This window comes from Amblyomma americanum, chromosome 4, assembly GCF_052857255.1.
Source record: "Amblyomma americanum isolate KBUSLIRL-KWMA chromosome 4, ASM5285725v1, whole genome shotgun sequence".
In the NCBI taxonomy this organism is placed as follows: Eukaryota; Metazoa; Arthropoda; class Arachnida; order Ixodida; family Ixodidae; genus Amblyomma; species Amblyomma americanum.
This window is the reverse complement of record NC_135500.1, coordinates 125454145-125473787: the sequence shown is the minus strand read 5'-3', so window position 1 is coordinate 125473787 and position 19643 is coordinate 125454145. Positions and strand designations below refer to the sequence as shown.

At 44.4% G+C, this 19643-nt stretch overlaps 1 protein-coding gene across 3 annotated transcripts in view; it reads right to left on the bottom strand.

Moving 5' to 3' along the window:
- The window catches only part of LOC144128317 (alpha-tocopherol transfer protein-like), a 29686-nt gene extending 10372 nt beyond the window's left edge, over positions 1-19314 (bottom strand). The window contains exons 1-4 of one of the 3 annotated variants that reach the window (XM_077661636.1): positions 18415-19314; positions 12204-12333; positions 10541-10792; positions 1903-2033 (exon numbers count right to left, since the gene is read on the bottom strand). In XM_077661636.1, coding sequence (XP_077517762.1) covers positions 1903-2033; positions 10541-10792; positions 12204-12333; positions 18415-18417 — 516 coding nt within the window. In that variant the 5' untranslated portion in view covers positions 18418-19314. Of the gene's footprint in view, positions 1-1902; positions 2097-10540; positions 10793-12203; positions 12334-18414 lie in introns of all 3 variants that reach the window. The other 2 variants (XM_077661635.1, XM_077661638.1) reach the window with 2 other exon arrangements.
- Between the last annotated feature and the right edge of the window lie 329 nt (positions 19315-19643).

The window sequence follows — 19643 nt, the reverse complement described above, 5'->3', positions numbered from 1 at the left end:
CAGCCTCATGTGCCGGCATAAAGCACTTGGAGCTGTGTCCTGATGCCATAAACATAGGTATAAAAACTGAGGGTGCGCAGGAGGCGGTGACTTGTTACCTCACCCTGATTGCACTTTGTATTGAGTGCATTATAAAGATTTTTTGCCAAAGGCCTTTACGATCAGCCTTTGAAACGAAAATTGCAGAGCAGGAAGTTTGATTTCTCCGTTATGATTGGAACTTTTATAAAAATTTTCAGCAGGCGTGCGTCGCAAATCTTTTGCCGGCGCTCATAAATGGCTAAAGGCGAGGAATCTATTAGGGATACATCAGTTAAACTATACATCACGAAAAAAAAAACAACTTGCGGTACATTTTGTTGATTTGTGCCCAGGCTTCATTTGCCCTCTCTCTATCGCTTACAACTGCTCTTTTTTAGGCATGTGTGTACAATGCCTATGTAAGGAGCGTTGATCCGAATAAAACCAGTTGGTAGTTTGCCTCTTTCCGTCTTCATCGTCTCTCCTTCATTCGTCCTTTATGTATGCGCGACTGGTTCTTAGCAATAAGAATGCGTGCATAACTATAGTTACGGTTCTCCTTACATGTGCCTCTCTTCTTTAAGACCAGGGCTTGGCACACTAGGAACAGTTTCTCTCTATAATGAGCATAGTCGGACAGAATATCGGTTGAATGCATGCATAATGACGGTTCTCCTTACATGTGCCTGTTTTTTTTTAAAGACCAGAGCTCGGCACACTAGGAACAATTTCTGTCTACAATGAGCATAGTCGGATAGAATATGGGTTGTAGAAGCCTACCGCAGTTTGCTGGAGCAGGTATAACTAGAGATCTAGCTTGTGCGCAGGCGCCGCCTGTGAGGGCACTCCTAGCTTCGACTTATACTATTACAACTACAACTCATATTCATCATCATCAGCCTGACTACGCCCAATGCAGTACAAATACCTCTTCCGTATCGGCCTAATTAACCCCGCCGTCTGCCTGCCGTAGCCACCTTATCACCGTAAACGTTTAAATCTCATCCGCCAACATAAGTTTCTGCCGCCCCCTGATACGCTTGCCTTCCACAGATCGCTGCAACTACAACCACCGCAATCCTTTTCCCGCAAAGCCGGCGAAAACTTGGCTTTTTGAGGCCTTGTCACTGAAGCCTAGATTTTATAAGTTAGTACCTCACTCAGTCCTTTGTCTTATACGTACCTTCGCAGCGCAGTATTCTGTTAACCACGTGTCGCAGCCACAACTATGACTCTGTGGTCATCTTCCGAGCTAATAAACTAAAGCATGCGACCAGCAGTGCGAGCTGTTCCCAGGCGAACGAATGCCACAACTGGAGAGCGCCAATCACGTAAACAATAATACGCCAATTAAAGGGTGTGCGGGAGAAATTTGGGGGGGGGGGGGGGGGGGGCACGGAGTTTACGCCCGCGGCCACGTCATGAGACGAACGTGACGACAATATGAGGACCTGAAGAACATTTACTTAAATTGTACAGTATGCCGCTTAGCTCACCTTTTCTCATGGAAACGTTGTAGTGAAACTTCTTCCTTTCGCCTGAATTTTGTCTTTCTGCTTTCATGGATGCGGCGTCAAACCAGACTCCGCCGACTACTCCACTGCTGTCCCAACAGGTTGTGAATCAACTATCGCTTTTAGGACTTATTTAGTGAGTCATATGATTGTCTTGAGCAGTGTGCTCGCTTTCAGAGCGATTAGATGACTCATTACGGTGAAGGGCCGATCATGTAGTACATTTCACATTTCACACTATTTACAAAGACCGTGATCATGGATAATTTTTTTTAGACAGTTTAAAGAGCTTTGTAGCATGTCTTGTGCCCATACGGTTGCACTCAGCTATACATCGTAATTCCAAGTACCTCCGTGCATCACTTACCGTTACTATGAAGACAATTCTTCGTAGGAACCACGGCGACAGCGCCATCAGGTGGTGAGCGCCGAAGCCCTTCATATCTACGATGGCTATTGCACCCCTTATCTGTGTCTCTTCCGCCAGGAGGTTGCATTCTGCGGCCAACAGCAAACACCTCATTAGCTCAGTGAGGGAGCAGATGCCAGTGTTCCACGCTCCTGCAAAAAGAATCAAAATCACTTCCTTATTTTTCTTAACGCAGCCCAAGTTTTTCTCGAAAGAGTTCTTTATGACTAAGGAGTACAAAAGCGTTGCAATGAACCGCAGAGATTACATAGGACTTAGAGAGAGATACAGACAGACGGACAGACGGACAGACGGATGGACAGACAGACAGACAGACAGACAGACAGACAGACAGAGAGAGAGACAGACAGACAGACAGACAGACAGACAGACAGACAGACAGACAGACAGACAGACAGACAGACAGACGGACGGACGGACGGACGGACGGACGGAAGGACAGACAGACAGACAGACAGACAGACAGACAGACAGACAGACGGACGGACGGACGGACGGACGGACGGAAGGACAGACAGACAGACAGACAGACAGACAGACAGACAGACAGACAGACAGACAGACGGACGGACGGACGGACGGACGGACGGACCGACGGATGGACGGACAGACGGACAGACGGACGGACGGACGGACGGACGGACGGACGGACGGACGGACGGACAGACAGACAGACAGACAGACAGACAGACAGACAGACAGACAGACAGACAGACAGACAGACAGACAGACAGACGGACGGACGGACGGACGGACGGACGGACGGACGGACGGACGGACGGACGGACGGACGGACGGACGGACACCTCGGCGGCTGGATGGATGGATGGATGAATGAATGAGTTAATAGATAGATAGAGAGAAGCTCATCGAAGAACTAAGTTGCCAGTTTACCGTGGCGAGAAATATACAGGGCATTTTACCTATGAATTTAAACAATTAAAAAAAAGGGTTTTGACATAGAAGAGCGCATTTTCGGAAGAGTATTGTCAGCGGTGCAGTACATCAGAGTAGAGCTAAGACGTGCTAACTAGCAGGCTGGTTGACTAATATTGAATATTTAACTGTTTAACTGTTACAGTTAGGCTCCTCAATTACCGTGAGGCGTGCAGTCTACCGTAATGCCCATATAAGTTTTAAGAATCTCGAAAATGCGGTTACCCTCGGCGCTGTGGCCCGACAAATTTTGGATGTTTCACGAGTTGCGTACACTGGAGAGACTGCTTTGCCTACAAGCTTCGCAAAAGCGCATGTATTTTGGCAAGATTTACGCAAAACTTGTTGAGCCACATCGCTGAGGGTAACCATGTTTTCGAGATTCTAAAAACTGATATGGATATTACTTATTATGGGCTACAGACCTCTCCACAAATAAGGAGCCTAACAGTAATATTAATAGAGTTAACTATTCAGTATTATTTAACCAGCCTGCTAGTTAGTACGCCTTAGCTGTATTATGATGTATTACACCGCGGACAATAATCTGCCAAAGAAATCCCTCTCCTAACTCAAAAGGCCTGACGACCAAAAACCGAAGTAGACACAGGACGGAGGCAGGCTTCAACACAAGGCGGTGCGCACTCGCCCTGTGTTGTCGCCTGCCTCCGTCCTCTGTGTGTTGCGGATTTAATCGTTATGTCTCACCAAGTGGCTTGCAACTTTACTCTCTCAAAATACCTATTTTTAAAAATGGTGTAATATGTTAGGCGAAACACCCTGTATACATTCCGAACCTATATACATTTTACCTTTGCCTGAACACATCATTTCCTCGTTCGGTGGTTGCTTGCATGTGCTCGAAGTATATTATCTTGACCCATAACTGTGCCCTTTCCTGCTGATTAAATATGAACAAATGAGCTCTAGATACGACTTTGGAACTGATTGAGCAATGTTTTTCTTTCTCTGAATCGCTGGTTTTCGGCCCTCTGTAAGGAATGGAATGACGCAGAAACGTAGGTGGTAGGATTTGACGTTTTTTTTTTTTCAAGTTGTGATCTTGAGGGGAGATTTTTAACTAAAAGCACCCGAAGGTTAAAATACCGGCTAGTTACGAAATACTCACCCAGGATTCACTGGGTTTCTTACGCGGAGGCTTAGGAGCTGTGAATGAGCTTCATTTTACGTCAGTACAGCCTTATTATGACGCTTTGACTAAAATAAAACTTTGTGCTCCCAACTATGGCAAAGTCTAAAACATTCTATTCTTCCTGTCTGGGATTTAACTCGTACGCGATATGTTGCGCTGAATGAAAAGAAGAAATTAAATAATAACCGCTACAAAAACTTGTATTGAAATCATCAATTCTTTCGAGAAATTATCCACCAGAAGCTTTGCAACAAAACACCGTAATTTTGCGTGCACCTTTTCATATCAGAAAGAAAGTGTAGCTCAAGTTGACTGATTGACCTGCAGTGAAAGCGATTTCCTGGATCCCGAGTATGTATACGATTCTCCTGACGCCAATATTATAAGTTGCAAACAGGAGAACGCGCCACAAATAAGCGTTGAGAAAAAAATGACAGAGGATATTTGCTTAAATTTTATAACGATACGAAAGCAGAATTGCGTGAACGATAATGACGACGACGAAGATAAAGAATTCTCTGCCTTCGCGCCACAGACGGAAGTTAATGAAGACTACGATGTGCAATGCACAGCGCGAGATTGTGTTGCAGTTCAACGCGGGGCGTGCTGGGCTGCGGCGATAGCCTAATGCTGAGCTCTTCATTGCCTTCTTTCTAATTGTTTCTTGCTTAGATGTGTCGTATTATGATGCATTAGCCATATGCTCTGCATGGTCTGTTTTCTCCTGCTTGGTTGCTTAGGTGCGTTGATTCGGCACTGTTTTGTAGCGATAGCTACGTTATGGTAGCATTTCGAGCCTTCTGCAGCCACGGGGTGGCAATAATAATAATAATAATAATAATAATAATAATAATAATAATAATAATAATAATAATAATAATAATAATAATAATAATAATAATAATAATAATAATAATAATAATAATAATAATCAATCTTTAATTTTCGGTGCCCAGGAACAGCCCAAAGGTCTTGGTGCTGGTACACCATTCACACGGACAAAATGTAAATTTATTTCACCACAAAGGAAGACACTCAGCGGAGGTAATGCAGCAGTCAAGGCGATAGAAAAAAAATGACATATAAACTAGGCGTGACAGCAAGCATGAAGCAAAAAAGTGAAAACAAGAAAACAGCGAGAACAGCGGTAAATGAGAACAGCTAGAACAGGCAACAGACATATGAATAACTAATGAAACAAACAAAGAGAATGAACACAAGAACGACCGATAACAACAAAGAACAGCATACAGCAAAATACAAACAAGAATAAAGCCAATACTAATATGAACGAATAAGAAACCTCTGAAATGCAAGCTAGAAATACAATCATACACAATAAGAAATGTAATTAGTGAACGCGTTACAGAAAATCAGGCGTGAGTACACAGTATTAAAGAAATAATATTAATGAAAACAAGTAACCGTGATGAACAATTAAGGAGAAAAAAAAACAATGTAATACCGGTGCAAATGCACAAGTGTAGTAAAGACAAAATGCATGAAAGGGGAAGTTATGCATGAGAAAAAGAGTGCTCAAAGTGGAACGTCACGGTCATCCAATATAAAGGAAGGGAGAGAATTTTCGATTATATCAAGGTGATGACAAAGAGAATTAAACAACTTTGCATTCTTTCCAGAAGGGAGAGGGAGTGCAGGAGCGCAGAAACTTGGAATGGTCTGAATTCCCTTATGCTCTTTCGCGGTACACGCAAAAGGATACGCGCTAGGAGCTGAGGGTATAGAATGTGACCATGAAGAAGTTTATACAAGAAAATTATATCTGCCCTAACACGACGGCAGCTAAGAGAAGGAAGCTGCAGTGAGTTACTCCGTCTGGGACGAGAGCTGGAAGTTTTGCAAGAAAACCGATGTAGAAATATGCGTAAAAACTTTAGCTGAACTCTCGATTTTTTCACAGTTCGTCTGGCAAGCGCCGCTCCAAACAACAGACGCATATTCCAAAAGCGGCAAGCATATAGAGAGGTAGAGCTTTAAGAAAGGAAGTGGGGCTCGAAACTCTCTCGAAAGCCTGCAGATGAAGCCGAGTGTACGCACAGCTCGTAGAGCAATGCGTTTTGTATGAGAGGAGAAGCTGAGGCTACGGTCGAAAAGTACGCCGAGGTCATTAATTTATTCAACCCTGGGCAGCGGCCTACCATTCACAAAATAAGAGTAGAGAAGACTGTGCGTTTTACGCGTAAATGAGACAACCTTGGTTTTAGATGAATTGAGAGTAAGCCCATTCTTCAAGCACCAATCAGAGAAGGCGGATATGTCCGATTACAATGACAAGCAATCATGAAGAGTATGTATTGCCTTGAACATTTTTATATCGTCCGCATAAAGGAGAAACGAGGAGTTTTTGACCACGGAGGAAACGTCATTGATAAAAACAGAGAACAGAAGCGGGCCTAATACCGAGCCCTGAGGAACTCCGCTGGTTGGAGTGTAAACAAATGAGGTCTGTCCATTTACACTAACAAAGCAAGACCGATCAAGAAGATAGTTGCGTAGGAGGGCTACAATTGAAACGCCGATCTCAAACAGCAGAAGCTTTTGAAGAAGTAATGAGTGAGTAACAACGTCGAAAGCTTTGCTCAAATCACAGTACACAGCGTCTACCTGACTCCTCTGAAGGACTTCAGCTGATGTATACGTCATAAAAGTCACAAGGTTAGTTGTAGTAGAACGACCTTTTATAAAACCGTGCTGATTACGTATGATTACATGTTTGAGGTGGAAGGAAAGTACTTTGTGCAAAGCTAATTCAAAAAGCTTAGAGGTTGCACAAAGAAGAGAAATGGGGCGGTAGTTCGAAACATCAGATTTGTTTCCTGATTTGAAGACAGGGAAAACACGCGCCGTTTTCCACACGCGTGGAAAGGCAAAATTTTTCAAACAGTTATTAAATATCGTGGTTAAAACAGGGACGAAGGTACTATTGAAGGCTTTTATTTAGGCGGCTGGAATGCCATCAGGTCCAGGGGACAAAGATGATTTCAAACACTTGACTATCACTTACTAACTTCTCGTCGAGAAGAACGGAATTAGGTGCACCAGCTGGAAGGCATATGGAATCGCAACGTGGAGATTTGTACACGAAGGAAAAGTGTTGAGCAAAGCCGTCAGCAACATTCCGAATTTCATAACCATGAGAGTAAATTAAGTGAATATGACTATCAGATTTATTCGAACGCTTGCGAACGTATCGCCAGAATTCAGTAGGACGATTAGAGGCACTATTCTCTAAATATTCAAGATAGGACACATGATCCCGCTTGTACAGGCGTATGCAAAGGGAACGCAAGTGGCGAAATTCATCTGCCCATGTATCCAGCCCAGGGCGTTTCGCTTTATGGTGGGCCCGCTCCTTAAGTTTCAGCGCTGTTCTAAGTTCCTTGGAAAACCAGAACGGAAACTTGCTGCGAGTAGGAGTGTGCAGAGGTATGTACTGACGCATACCATTGAGAACTATTTAAGTGAAGCGGCTGACTTGTTCGTCAACATCGCTGATTTCGCTTAAAACGGACGAGTCGACAGAAGAGAAAAAACCGAAGAGACCAACATAGTCGCCAAGTGCGTAAGCGAAACGGGGGGAATTCCCCACACGATTTGAATTATTATTATTATTATTATTATTATTATTATTATTATTATTATTATTATTATTATTATTATTATTATTCAGCGTGGCGGCGCCGTGGCCGTGCTGGCGCCGCCACCCCGTGGCTGCGCCGCCATGCTGTCACGTGGTTGGTCACGTGGTGCGGAGCAGCTGCCGGCGGCGTGGCGCCGTGGCTGATCACGCTGTTCGTCACGTGGTTGGTCACGTGACCAAGTTCCACTCGGCCAGCTATAGCTATCCCGTCACTCCAGGTTTAACCAGAGCTAAACCACCGCCAATTTTTTTTAATGTTTGTACATAGCTCATGTACATAAGACATCGCATGAGTGTAATGAATACCATGTTGAGAACAAAAGCGGCGACAGCCTAGCGCTCTGACGCACAGGCCAACGAACATGATCTGTTTTCGCGGCAGCAGATGCGACTCCCAGTCACGCGATGTGTGCTTGATTTATTAGTCTCTCTTGGCACAAACCCACACACATCGCAAGATACTAGATTGCAACATCTTGCTCGCGGTTCGCCCCTCGGATCAGCGTTTTCGCACTGAAAGAATGGGGAATGGGGGACAAATGTCTGAACTTTTTAGCTTGCAGGAAAGTTTAACGCCAATGCTTATTTTTCTGTCCATTTTACGAAATTAAGAGAACCCTCTATAACAAAATCAAGCAATGCCATCTAATCATAAATATGTATTACTAGGGTAGCGCCCCCCCGAACCCTGCGCTATTTTGTTAGTGCTAATGAGGATTTGTGTGCATGCTCAAGTGGCGAAAACTAAGAGGCTAATCAATTTGAAGAGTGCATAACTATGTTTGCGAAGCTAGTTGCGCCCTTGCAGGAAGCTTTCCTCTATTGAGCGCCACGTACCGTCACCAAGAATCGAAAATGAACGCTACAACTTGCAACTGTATAGACCTTTCTCTCTCTCTCTCTCTCTGTAGAAAAGTATCCAGAGCGGGAAAAAGCTGCGCAATCTTGGAATCATGATATTTATACCATCTTCGGGAAGTGTCCTGTAACTGCCTTCATATTAATGAAGCTGATCTCCTAGTCAATCGTATTTTTAACTGCAAATAAATAAAAAATAACTGAAGATGCAACAGGATAATATCCCAACTGTGGTGCATCGGAACGTAGTTATAGCGAATTCGAGATATGTAATTAAAGCACACACGATCAACAAAAAATTTTCATGAGAAATGAGCAGTAATGACGTACCCAAGGCATCAAAACAGGAACAAATAGTATTGTTGCAGGATATTACTAACAGGCCTTGTGAAAAAAGAAGCAATGCGCTACTTATGATGAATTTTAAGGCGGGAAAATTGTTGCAACCGGGGACAAGTAGCGTGAAAGCGCAGGTGAGAAATTGTGAGATGGTAGTTCAATTTGAGCCCGGCTAATGTAGGTCATGAGAATAGAAGAGGGAGTTCAGCACATGGTGATCCAAGAAAAAAAGAGGGGAAAAGGTAAGTAAGAGACACGAAGGTGATAAAAGGAGCTCCCTTCCTTTCAGGTCTTCAGTATAAATGCGATAGCGTTACAGCGGACGTTCAGAGGAAAAGCCCAGCCCGGCTTTCTTGGAGATAATAAATTTTGAAGACTGGAATATTGTAATGCACAATTAAAGGAGTATTGAAGGCAATGGTTGATGATTCCGATGTGCTACAAAATCTTTCTTTTAAAGGTTTTCCATAGCTCGCACAATGCAGTTAGGATTGCCGTAGACAACCAATCGGGAACGTTTTTCACGATAGCAAAAATGTTAATAGCAAGAAAACAGAGGCTTGGTGACCGAAGATCTGCGGTTACGTTGATTGTGATAGTGCAATCTTACAACATACAAAAGAAAAGGTTTTCATAAATTCTTTCCCATTGAAAAATGCTTCTGTCCAGAATAGCTGGGTATGCATGCGAGCTGTCACACTAATTCAAGATTTTTCAAGAGCGTTGCGACATCTGGAGTTGTGCAGTGGAATGAAATGATTAAACCTTGAGTTGAATTGTGACTGCGTTGTCGCAGGATCGCTGAAACGTCATTATGACATATAAGGATGCAAAGTAAATAAATTATGCAGATAAGAAAGTTGGGCTAATCGTTCGGAATCGAACTCACGTCCTTTAGGTTGCGAATGAGACGTTCCCCCTAGGCCACTTAAGCATTTCTTGTATACTCGGTATTTAACGTCACGATAAAATGTTCTTTGAACGCGAATTATTGGAATGCCTTCTGCCGGCGGCATTAACATCATCTCAAAACCAAGCAACTGGACGCCAAAGATCGTTAGAAGGGAAGAAAGGCTAAGCCTGCCACCAAGAGGCAATGCCACTCCGGTTCAAAGTCCTTCTGGTCAAACAGTTCTCGAGTAAGAATCATTTGGATGAAATGGAATTTTCTAGAAACAGCCGATTCACTATGCTGGTCCATCATGGGAAGTGTCCATAGGCTGTGTAGTTCAATTAGAAAGAAAGCGTGTCAAGGGATTCTTAGACATACGGCAAAGCCGTAAGGTCCTGTACTAACTCACTGGCCTACTTGAATGGCGGACATTGAAGGAGGCCAGTGAGGGACGTCCGTCCTATCTGGTTAAAGGGAGACCTTGTTTGTCTTGTGGTATATCACGTGGTCTAGTATGCCTGCTGATGTCCGCTAATGAGAGTGCGCATTTAGAAATAGGTGCAAATTAAGAAAGTAGCAAACAATCATGAACGCTATCACGTCACAGCCTTGAAGCGGAGCTCAATTGTACCTCCAAGTTTACCCTTTTCTGTGATTGGTACGCTGCGTTTTACAGCCCAGTCGGCATCATTATCATCCATCATCACATCATGCATGACATAGTAAAGACGCTTACCAAAATTAATATACCCTGCAGCTCTGCGTTGTGGGTCCCTGTCTTTTGAGGAAAGTAAAAGTTTGTGCTCGTAACAGACTGTCTGGTACGCAATGTTTGAAGGCGTCAGCTTATCGAAATACTCAGGAACATCTCTGCGAACCCGGAAGTAGTTTTTTACTGTCGTGAAGGCATCATTCACTCTGTATTTTCGAGCTCGTAGGAACATAAGCAAGAAACTGTCATCCGGAGGAACTAGCAGGCTGTCTTCTCCTGCAGGCAAAAGAAAAAAAAAGAAGATTGGGTTCAACTGTCGCTGAGAATTGTTTTATACTGAGGTAGAAACTCACAGCTTAAGTTCTAAAGGAGGTAGATGACTAAAGGGTGCGAGCCGTTTTTATTTTGAAGATAAATTTATTTGCCACATTTATCTGTTAGGGTGAAATAAAAATTGCTTGACTTTTAGTACTCGAAAAAGTCATCGCAAATTCAGTGCTAGTTTAAGAAGCACAGACTGTTGGGCCATTTGGAGAAAGATCATTGAAGGGAAAATATTTGCGCATAGCAGATGGGACTCAAGAAAAAAACACAGTGTGTTTGGGGAGAAGGAATTTGCTTGCGAAGTCCCGCTTGTTTCGGGCAAAAATTTTGCTTGAAAATTTAAGCTTTGTGAAGCGCCCCTTGAAATAAAAAAAAGCTCTCCGGTCAGGATTCTATCTGCAGCCTTATCTGTCACTTACTGCACAATAAAGTTTTTTTTCCCACGCGCAATTTACTCCAAAAAGGAAAAGCATGTGTACTTAAACCGAGTCAACATAGAAAGTTCTCTATAAGCCTTGCGCCTCTGGTCTATATCTTAAACACCCAGGAAAGGGACTCAGTGGCTTTGACGTTTTGCTGCTGATCCTGAGATCCCAGGTTCGATTGCGAAAGTGACGGGCCTATTTCGAGGGAGGTGAAATGAAAAAAAAATACAACGCTTTTGAGACAAAACCAATAGTGGTCTCCATTATCGCGTGCCCCATAGTCTCCCTGTGTCGTTCCGAAAAACAAAAAAAAATACTTTAAAATTTACAATTCAGTCTATAAAAGAAGTAAGCTGTTCGCGCATACGAATATCATTTTAATTACAATGAATTTTCGCTACAGCGTAAAATATGACGGTTTCTTTCTCGTGCACTTTTGAAAAAATGCTGCGGAGAGGAATAATTAGGCTCATTACGCGTACAACGGCTTCGCTATTAACAGATGCCACTGCGCGACCCCTTGACATGAAGTGCTACACACCCGCGAATCAAAGTTTTTCCGCTTGCCTGGGAACAAAATATGGTATTTTAATTGCAGTAATGGGCTGCTGAATATTATGCCATTTCAATGCTTGTTCCGAAATAATGTTTGACTCTCACTTCTTGTATGGCAGGCAGCGAGAGTGGCAGATCGACCTTTTTTCAGTCCTCAGCTTTATTTAGCTGACTACTGTTATTTATAAATTTTATTAAATTAAACTGCCCAAAAGTAGATGTTCGTTTTGTTTGAAAAGGGCAAGACATCGCACTAGGAAAAGCAAAATTACAATCCTCTAGTCCGTACATCGTTTTCATGTTTTCTATATTTTTTTCAGACCAAGCGCTAAGATTCGAAAGTGCAATAGGCTGCAACTGCATCGAGAGAACGCACGTCGCACCTTTAAGGAGCTCTCGCAGCCGCTCCAGAGAGCTTTGTTGCAGCTCCGGAGTTTCTCCCAGCTCTTTTTTCGCCAGAGCATCCAAGTCCATGGGCGGACTGTTGGTGTCCATGCCCTCAGGGAAAAGCGCCTGCGAATGGAGGCAAAAGAAGGGAAATAACAGAGACGAAGTCCAGTTTGTAAATACCTCCACGATTACATAACAGCTACCGGCAGATTCCCTCGCTAATTGTTTCCAAAATATCCTTATTTGAAAGAGCGTTTGGGCATTTTCATATATTTAATTCTCAGATATTGTCTCCTGATATTTTGTTCTTTCCTTTTGTTTTTAATTACGCGTAAATTTCACCCAAGGTACAATCACTAGCTTGGCACCAGTTTACCCTATTTTATGGGGTCTCCCCACTGAACCCTGGCTAATCCTCCGTCGTGGGTATGTGCCATGTCACGAAGGCAACAACAACAACAACGAACACCACTTTATGGGGCCAACAACAATCACCTCGGCGCTGAGAGCGACTAATCTGCGTCAGCAATAACATTTTGCCGGGGATTTTCTCTTCCTGAGCGGAGAGAACAGAAAACTGAGACGTTTCTCGAGTCCCAGCTGGGAAGGAGCTAAAACATTAGCCATACTTACCCCCCCCCCCCCCCCCCCCCCCCCCCCCCCCCCCCCCCCCGCTGGCTCTTTTTTTTTAGGTGCCATTAACTCAACCTTGATGACTCGGAGTCCCACGTAGCTCGTCGGTATTCACTCTATTTCAGGGGAATTTTAATAAAAGGCACCAAAGAATGTGATACTTTCATAGTAAGGCAAGAAACGCACAAAACGAACCGAAAAAAAAATATTTACATCTGTGCCACTCTAGCTACTGATCTGCCTCACAAAGAAAACGCGGAAACATAGGGGAAAGTAGAGCAAAACGCGACGTAAATCTGCAAATCGCCCCCTGTGTTTTTTTAACAGATAATAAAAAAAAACAAATGCCGCCAAATTACGGTACTGTGTGAAAAGGCCAACTGAATTGGAGCGCAGCAAAATGTAATGAAACTCGAAACTTCAAAAAATTGCATTTTGCCCCACCCCATGAGACAGATTTAGACAAAGCACGGGGCAGAATGAAACACCCTTTAAAAATGAACACAATACCCATCCACGCAATGAACGAGCAGAAATATGGCAGTTCTACCGCCAAATTCTGTTAGCCAGGAAATCTGGAGAAGCGCTTTTTTCAACGAAAAATATTTTGTGAAAGCAATTTTTTCGTATATCGCAAGATTTAACTATCGAAATCAATATATCCGCTGACTTCTCCTCGACAAGGCTTCATTTATGTGCTATCAGTGGTATTGCTGTCGTCAAAGCTTTCCTCGTTGGTTTTCTATGGCAGTGTTAACTACTCGATGCAAGCGATGGACAATTATTAGAAGAAAGATTTTGCTACCATTCGGAAGAATGAACTGTTGCCTTTAATATATCTATAACAGTGCATTACAATATTCCCCAGCTGCCTTATAATTAAAATTCATGTCCATGGGTGTAGACAGGCTAAGCGATGTTTTTGAATTTCCTGCCTCCATCTCGAAATTTTTTTCTTTTAGTCTCTCAATCGTTACTCTTTTGCTCAGCCATTTTGAAGGGACATGCGATATGGTACGATTCGTAGGGTGCAAACACGAGGTTTTGAACGCGACTCTATAGGCCAGACCAAATTGATTGCTACGTTATCAAAATGGTTTGGTGTGGTTTATGGGGCTTTAACGTCTCAAAGCAACTCAGGCTATGAGGGACGCCGTAGTAAAGGGCTCCAGAAATTTCGACGGCGCATTGTCCAAATGGGCTTTACAAATATCTGCTCATGTCTGCCTTACAGAGTGCACTGATGTGGCTCGTAAGACTATTTATCCAGTTTCTGTTTGTCATACCCTGCCATTTTCTTAACTCTTCTAGGCTGGGTGTCCTTGTGGTCACCTAGACGCTTGATGGTACGCTCGCTGCTTGCGTCTCTCCAGAGCTTTCTTTGTTTCTGCACACTAGTCAAAATTCATCGTTCTTTTTTTTCTTGCGTTTCGTAGAGTAAGAAAACACAGGTAGAGCAAGCACCACAGGTAGAGTAGCACAGGTTGAGTAAGCAATAATACCGTAACATATTCTTTAGTCCCTGTAGAACATAGCAACAATACCTTTTTACCAACATATAGCCAGCTGCTTAAATAATTTTTTCTTATGATCGCATTGCGCAAAAACTCGTAAACATTGCATCACATAAAAAAAGCTCACATTTATAATAACTGAACCATTCGTCCATCTACGGCAGCAGGTTTATTTAGCTACACTGTGTTGAAAAATGTAGCGTGCAGATTTTCGCGCTTCTTTTCGACCGCTTTCTCGTTAACATATGATAACTTCGCAATATCTTTCTCTGCTTAGAAATGGGCTGGTCTGCTCAATCTTAAAATCAAAGGTTGTGGACACGTGGCGAGTCTTACGAGGTAAATGTCAAGTTATTATCGTTGCGCACCTAAAAGTAAGGGGCGCCAAGAAACAAAATGTCGCGCTTTGCCCCGCTTCGCGTTTCACCCCACTATCCCCTACATATCCCAATTACCGGAATATGCTCGACACGCGATGTGTACAGCGTAGAGCTGGATATTGGCTGAAAATGATTTTTCGTTTTCTAGATTTTCCGGATCCGGTAGAAAGATGAACAGGACCAGCTATACAATCTACACGCACAAAAGAATGGCGTGTCAGCGGGTGAAGTACGTTAAATGTCTAACTAACACAGACGAAAAAAGAAAGCCTGGAACCTCGTCAATCAACATTCGCTGTTCGCAACAGAGGCTAAAACCTCATTTTGTCGTCTGCACTGAACTCTCCTTCCACTGCACGGTCTGACGCTTAGAACTACAGTGCAGTACCAACACTGACTAGTTAATTAAGCGACACAAATACAGGCGCTTACTAACAACTGCGTTTATTGAGGCGACCTGGCTTATATAGGCACCAGGCTCATGACGACACAAGGAAAGAACAACCCAAGCATCCATGGCACAATTATTTCACCCTGCTTTCCATTCCCTCCAATCATTCGCATTGGCATTGTCGCCTAGAAACAGCAGCTCCCTCTTGCTCAGATGTACGGAAGCCATGCTGACACATCTACCAGAGATTAGGAATGGCACTAGCTTCTATTCTCACCCTTTTGGTGGTGTGCCGGCGCTTGCTCGGAACAGTTGCTCTTCCGAAGGCACGTTTTGCAGTTTTTGCACTGGCTACAGCGTTTGCGTAATTCTCCGGAGTTTACAGACGTAATATTTCTCTTAGCTTCTCATAGTCCTGTATTCAGACACCTCGCGGTTTGGCCCATGTGGATATCGCCGCATATGACTAAGGGATTGAATAAACAACATACCTTTTTCACAGTTTAAAAGATGCCGTTGGTGTCGCGTAACACAGTCGGATTCTCTAGGTGTGTTTAGTGAAATGAGGTTAATGAGTTGAGTTAAATGAAAGAATTTGGCGCATCAGCGCTTACTTCATTGGACGATTTTCAACACCTCCTGTTCCCTTGGAGGAGTACAGCCTGGCGATCCCGCAAACTTAGTTTCCTCGACGCGACTACGTTGCCGGGAGCCGCATCTAAATTTTTACCTCTACAGGCCTGGTCTTGCGATCTCCCCATTGTGTCCGTATTGTGCTGAGCCGGAAACACTAGAGCCCTTTCTTCTCTATTGTCGTCGCTACACATCGCTCAGGAGGTGACTGTTAGTGTTTGTGTCTGTATTGTACGGTTGTACTGTATCTTGGCGCTTCAATGCTTGGCCATACCAATGGAAATGTTTGATCTGCTGTTCAAAACGATCTTCTAGAAACAAAACGGCTACCATCGTAAGCTTTCGTATTTGGGTAGTTTCTTTTCGCAATGCCTGCATTTTTCTTTTTCTCTCCTTTTTTCTTGTACTCACTTTCTTGCCTATACTTAAGCTTGTTTGACCCCCTAACCACCTGAAACCGCCTCTGTCACGGAAACTGAGTTGCCCAATTTTTTTAGGTCATTCCATGCTTGCCGCATGTAATCCGCGATGCAAATAGCCACCGCCTGGATATGGCCAATCACCCTTGTGGGTATGTACCATTTTGAGAGGCAAACAACAACAACAAGAATTTTGGAAGCCAGGCCCTTGTGATCCGCTATTTGTTTTATTTTCTTTGGAGAGGGGGAGGGAGAGGAGAGGCGTTCGAGCGATGATAACATACGAAATTATGACACCAGATAAACCCTATGCCGAGAGGTTTCAACGACAGCACAGCACAAACATGGAAGTAAATATTTAGGCTATTAGGAATATTTTTGGGCATGGCATGCACTGTTGGGCGCATTTGAATGTAAACATGCATCACAGATAGCGACTCATAGGTCCATATTAACTAAGATTAAAAAAATTAACGTTTATATACGCACAGCCCGTGGAATGTGTGCCGAAATATTACTCTGCATTTGACCTGAAAAAAAAACACAAAACCAGTAAAGAATAATGTCCAAGGAATACTCTCAAAGAGCTAGCAGTGGCTAAGCTTTTGAGGATAATTATTTTTCTCTGTGAGAATGCAACCGACAACTGACTTGTGTAGAGCTAGATGGGCGACAAGTGGATATGCAAAAAGCTTCTGTCACTTCAGTTTTAGCACTCATGATTCACCACGACCACATCCTATTTCGTCAGCTGTCTATTTTGGTGCTGTGAGGATAGAAATTAAGCATCGAAAACAAAGCGTTGCCCGTAGTTGAAGCTGAGGCTGCTCCAAGCTACAGGTGGGGTTAGCCTTGCTGATTATACCGGCAATTGCTCCACCGTAGCGACACTTAAAGGCTAAATATAAGGTCCGCAAATCCGGCACATAAAGGTTTGGTTTGGTTTATGGGGGTTTAACGTCCCAAAGCGACTCTGGCTATGAGAGACGCCGTAGTGAAGGGCTCCGGAAATTTCGACGACCTGGGGTTCTTTAACGTGCACTGACATCGCACAGTACGCGGGCCTCTAGAATTTCGCCTCCATCGAAATTCGACCGCCGCAGCCGGGATCGAACCAGCGTCTTTCGGGCCAGCAGCCGAGCGCCATAACCACTCAGCCACCGCGGCGGCTAGGCACATAAAGGAGACATGGCTTATCTGCATAGGTCTACACACAATCACCCGTAACAGTCAAAGCCAAATCCTGGTGTCATCATCTGTAGTCAAGATCCGAGTCCTGGAGGAACTTTAAAGAAAGCGTACAGCCTTCTTTCTACATGACTGATTTCCGCGCGTGTAGACGATGCCCTGAAGGTAACTGTGAGGGGCTCCTTATTCATTAGGGGAAGCGAACAACACACCTTTCCGCGTTGTACACAGCACAGCACACAAGAAAGTGTTCTACATCACCGCACACACCACATTTGAGCGCAGCGGATACGATGCAGGACCCGTCTTATACATCCATGCAGGGGTATGAGCACAGCCCGTGCGAATGCGATGTAGAAATGTGGCTTGGAATCTGTTTAGTCCCTTAGACACACATGGCTTGGTGGGTGAAATGCACAGGGTCCAGAGTGACTGAGCACCATTTCTTGAAGAGCCTCTTGGCATCTTGAGGGACTTCTCTTGATGAATTACCTGAGAGCGCTTTAGGGGCAGTTCGTGTTGCGAGCGAAGGTTTCTTAATATGTTTCATTGTGCGCTGAATCGACGATTGGTAACTAATTGTCAGAACGAGAACCATGTCCACGGATATTTCAGCCCGTGTATTAACGAAAGACACCACTGCGTGGTCAGCTAATCTGTACGACGAATCATCGCATACAGAAAAGTTTAAATACTTGTCCCCACTCTTAAACCAAATACCTCGGCTAGTCAAACTAAGGAAAATGCATGGCAACATCTCACGTGCAGTACGAGGGTTATGTGTGGTTTGCAGATCAGCTGTTGAAAACCCGTTAGCAGAGTCAACGTGCCAAACGCTTTGAGTTGCTGTATTTGGCCAAGTGTCGCACATCGCAACAGAAACAAAAAGCATCTCCCCACTGCCTTGCTAATCTTTGTCACTGCTTTCAGACACTCTTGGCTGTTTGTGTTTATAAGCAACGGGTCTTTCACTGCCTCTTCAGTTATCGAAACACATCACCGATATTCTTTTTTCCGACAGTGAAAACAGCTTTAAATTCACTCACCATGTTTGGCGCCTAGACGTGCCGGGTCGAATGAAGCCTCTCTTCGTAGCGCAGCGGGCAATTATCCGTACGCTTCGAATGAGCGAAAATAAGCGTCCTTCATTAATCGGGCACCGCTGAGTTTTGAAACAAGTTGCCACAAGAGGCAACCTACCACCAGAGGGAACCTAATGCCACTGAAGGAAGTTGTCTGCAACTGCAGCCGCGGTCATTGCACTATCGGTCACGTGAAGAGATCCAGACGCAGATACGCAATCAGACATGGTAACGGTGACCTGTAGAGCGTATCACGAGAGCGCAGCCATGCGCCCGACATGCCTCCACCGCCTTCCTGCGATCCTGGCACTCTCCGAGTAGATTCTGCGGGGACCAACCGAGGTGACGGATAAAGGAGGCACAGGAACAATTATTTCGCGTATAGTAACAGGCGATCGGGCGAAGAGCAGCTTTTGACATCTACGAGCGCCCAGCGACGGCAGGGAACAATGACCGCAGCAGGCTACAGCACGGTATGACAACTACACAAAGCAGCTCTGTCCTCAAGACACGGTGCACTGTGTACAGACCCTCATGGAGAGCGCAGCACCCGACAGGGAAGACGAGATGGTGTCTTTGCTTACGTTGCCCAGATGGGGCTTAGATTTCGACTGGCCTCCGAGCTATCTCCTATTTCGCTTATGCTGCCTGCTCTTAGTTCGGGGTAAACGCTGCCTGTGACGCACTTGAAGAGCGATCGAGAGGCACACGGCGCACTGTGTTCAAATAGGACCTCGATAGTACTCTGCACATAGCGCGGCCGTTGTAGTTCCGCACAATAGGGCTTCGAGTGGCGTTGGGCAAGGGTAAACATGAAAACAACAACGTTGCAGGCGGTTTAGCAACGAATCTGCGCACGTGCGAGGAAAATGCGTAGTGTCAAAACAAGTGTGGCGTGCCAATAAGATCGGCCAAGGCCACTGCAACTCGTGTAGCGCGTTTTTTTTTTCCCTACAGGTCTGAAGGGCATTGCGCGGGGGGTGCTGGCTAAGGCTGCTCTCTGTCGAACTGGTTTCCGAACAACGACGAGAACTTTTTCCTGATATTAGCAACCGCGTTCGTAAAGCGCACCTGTTAGACACTGTGGTCGCTGCGTGTGCATAATGGTTTGCAGCCCCTACAAACGCCGTGCTTCGCAATGACGCTCTTAGTTTCAACTGGAAAACTTTCACTCCTGCTTATACTAGGGCATC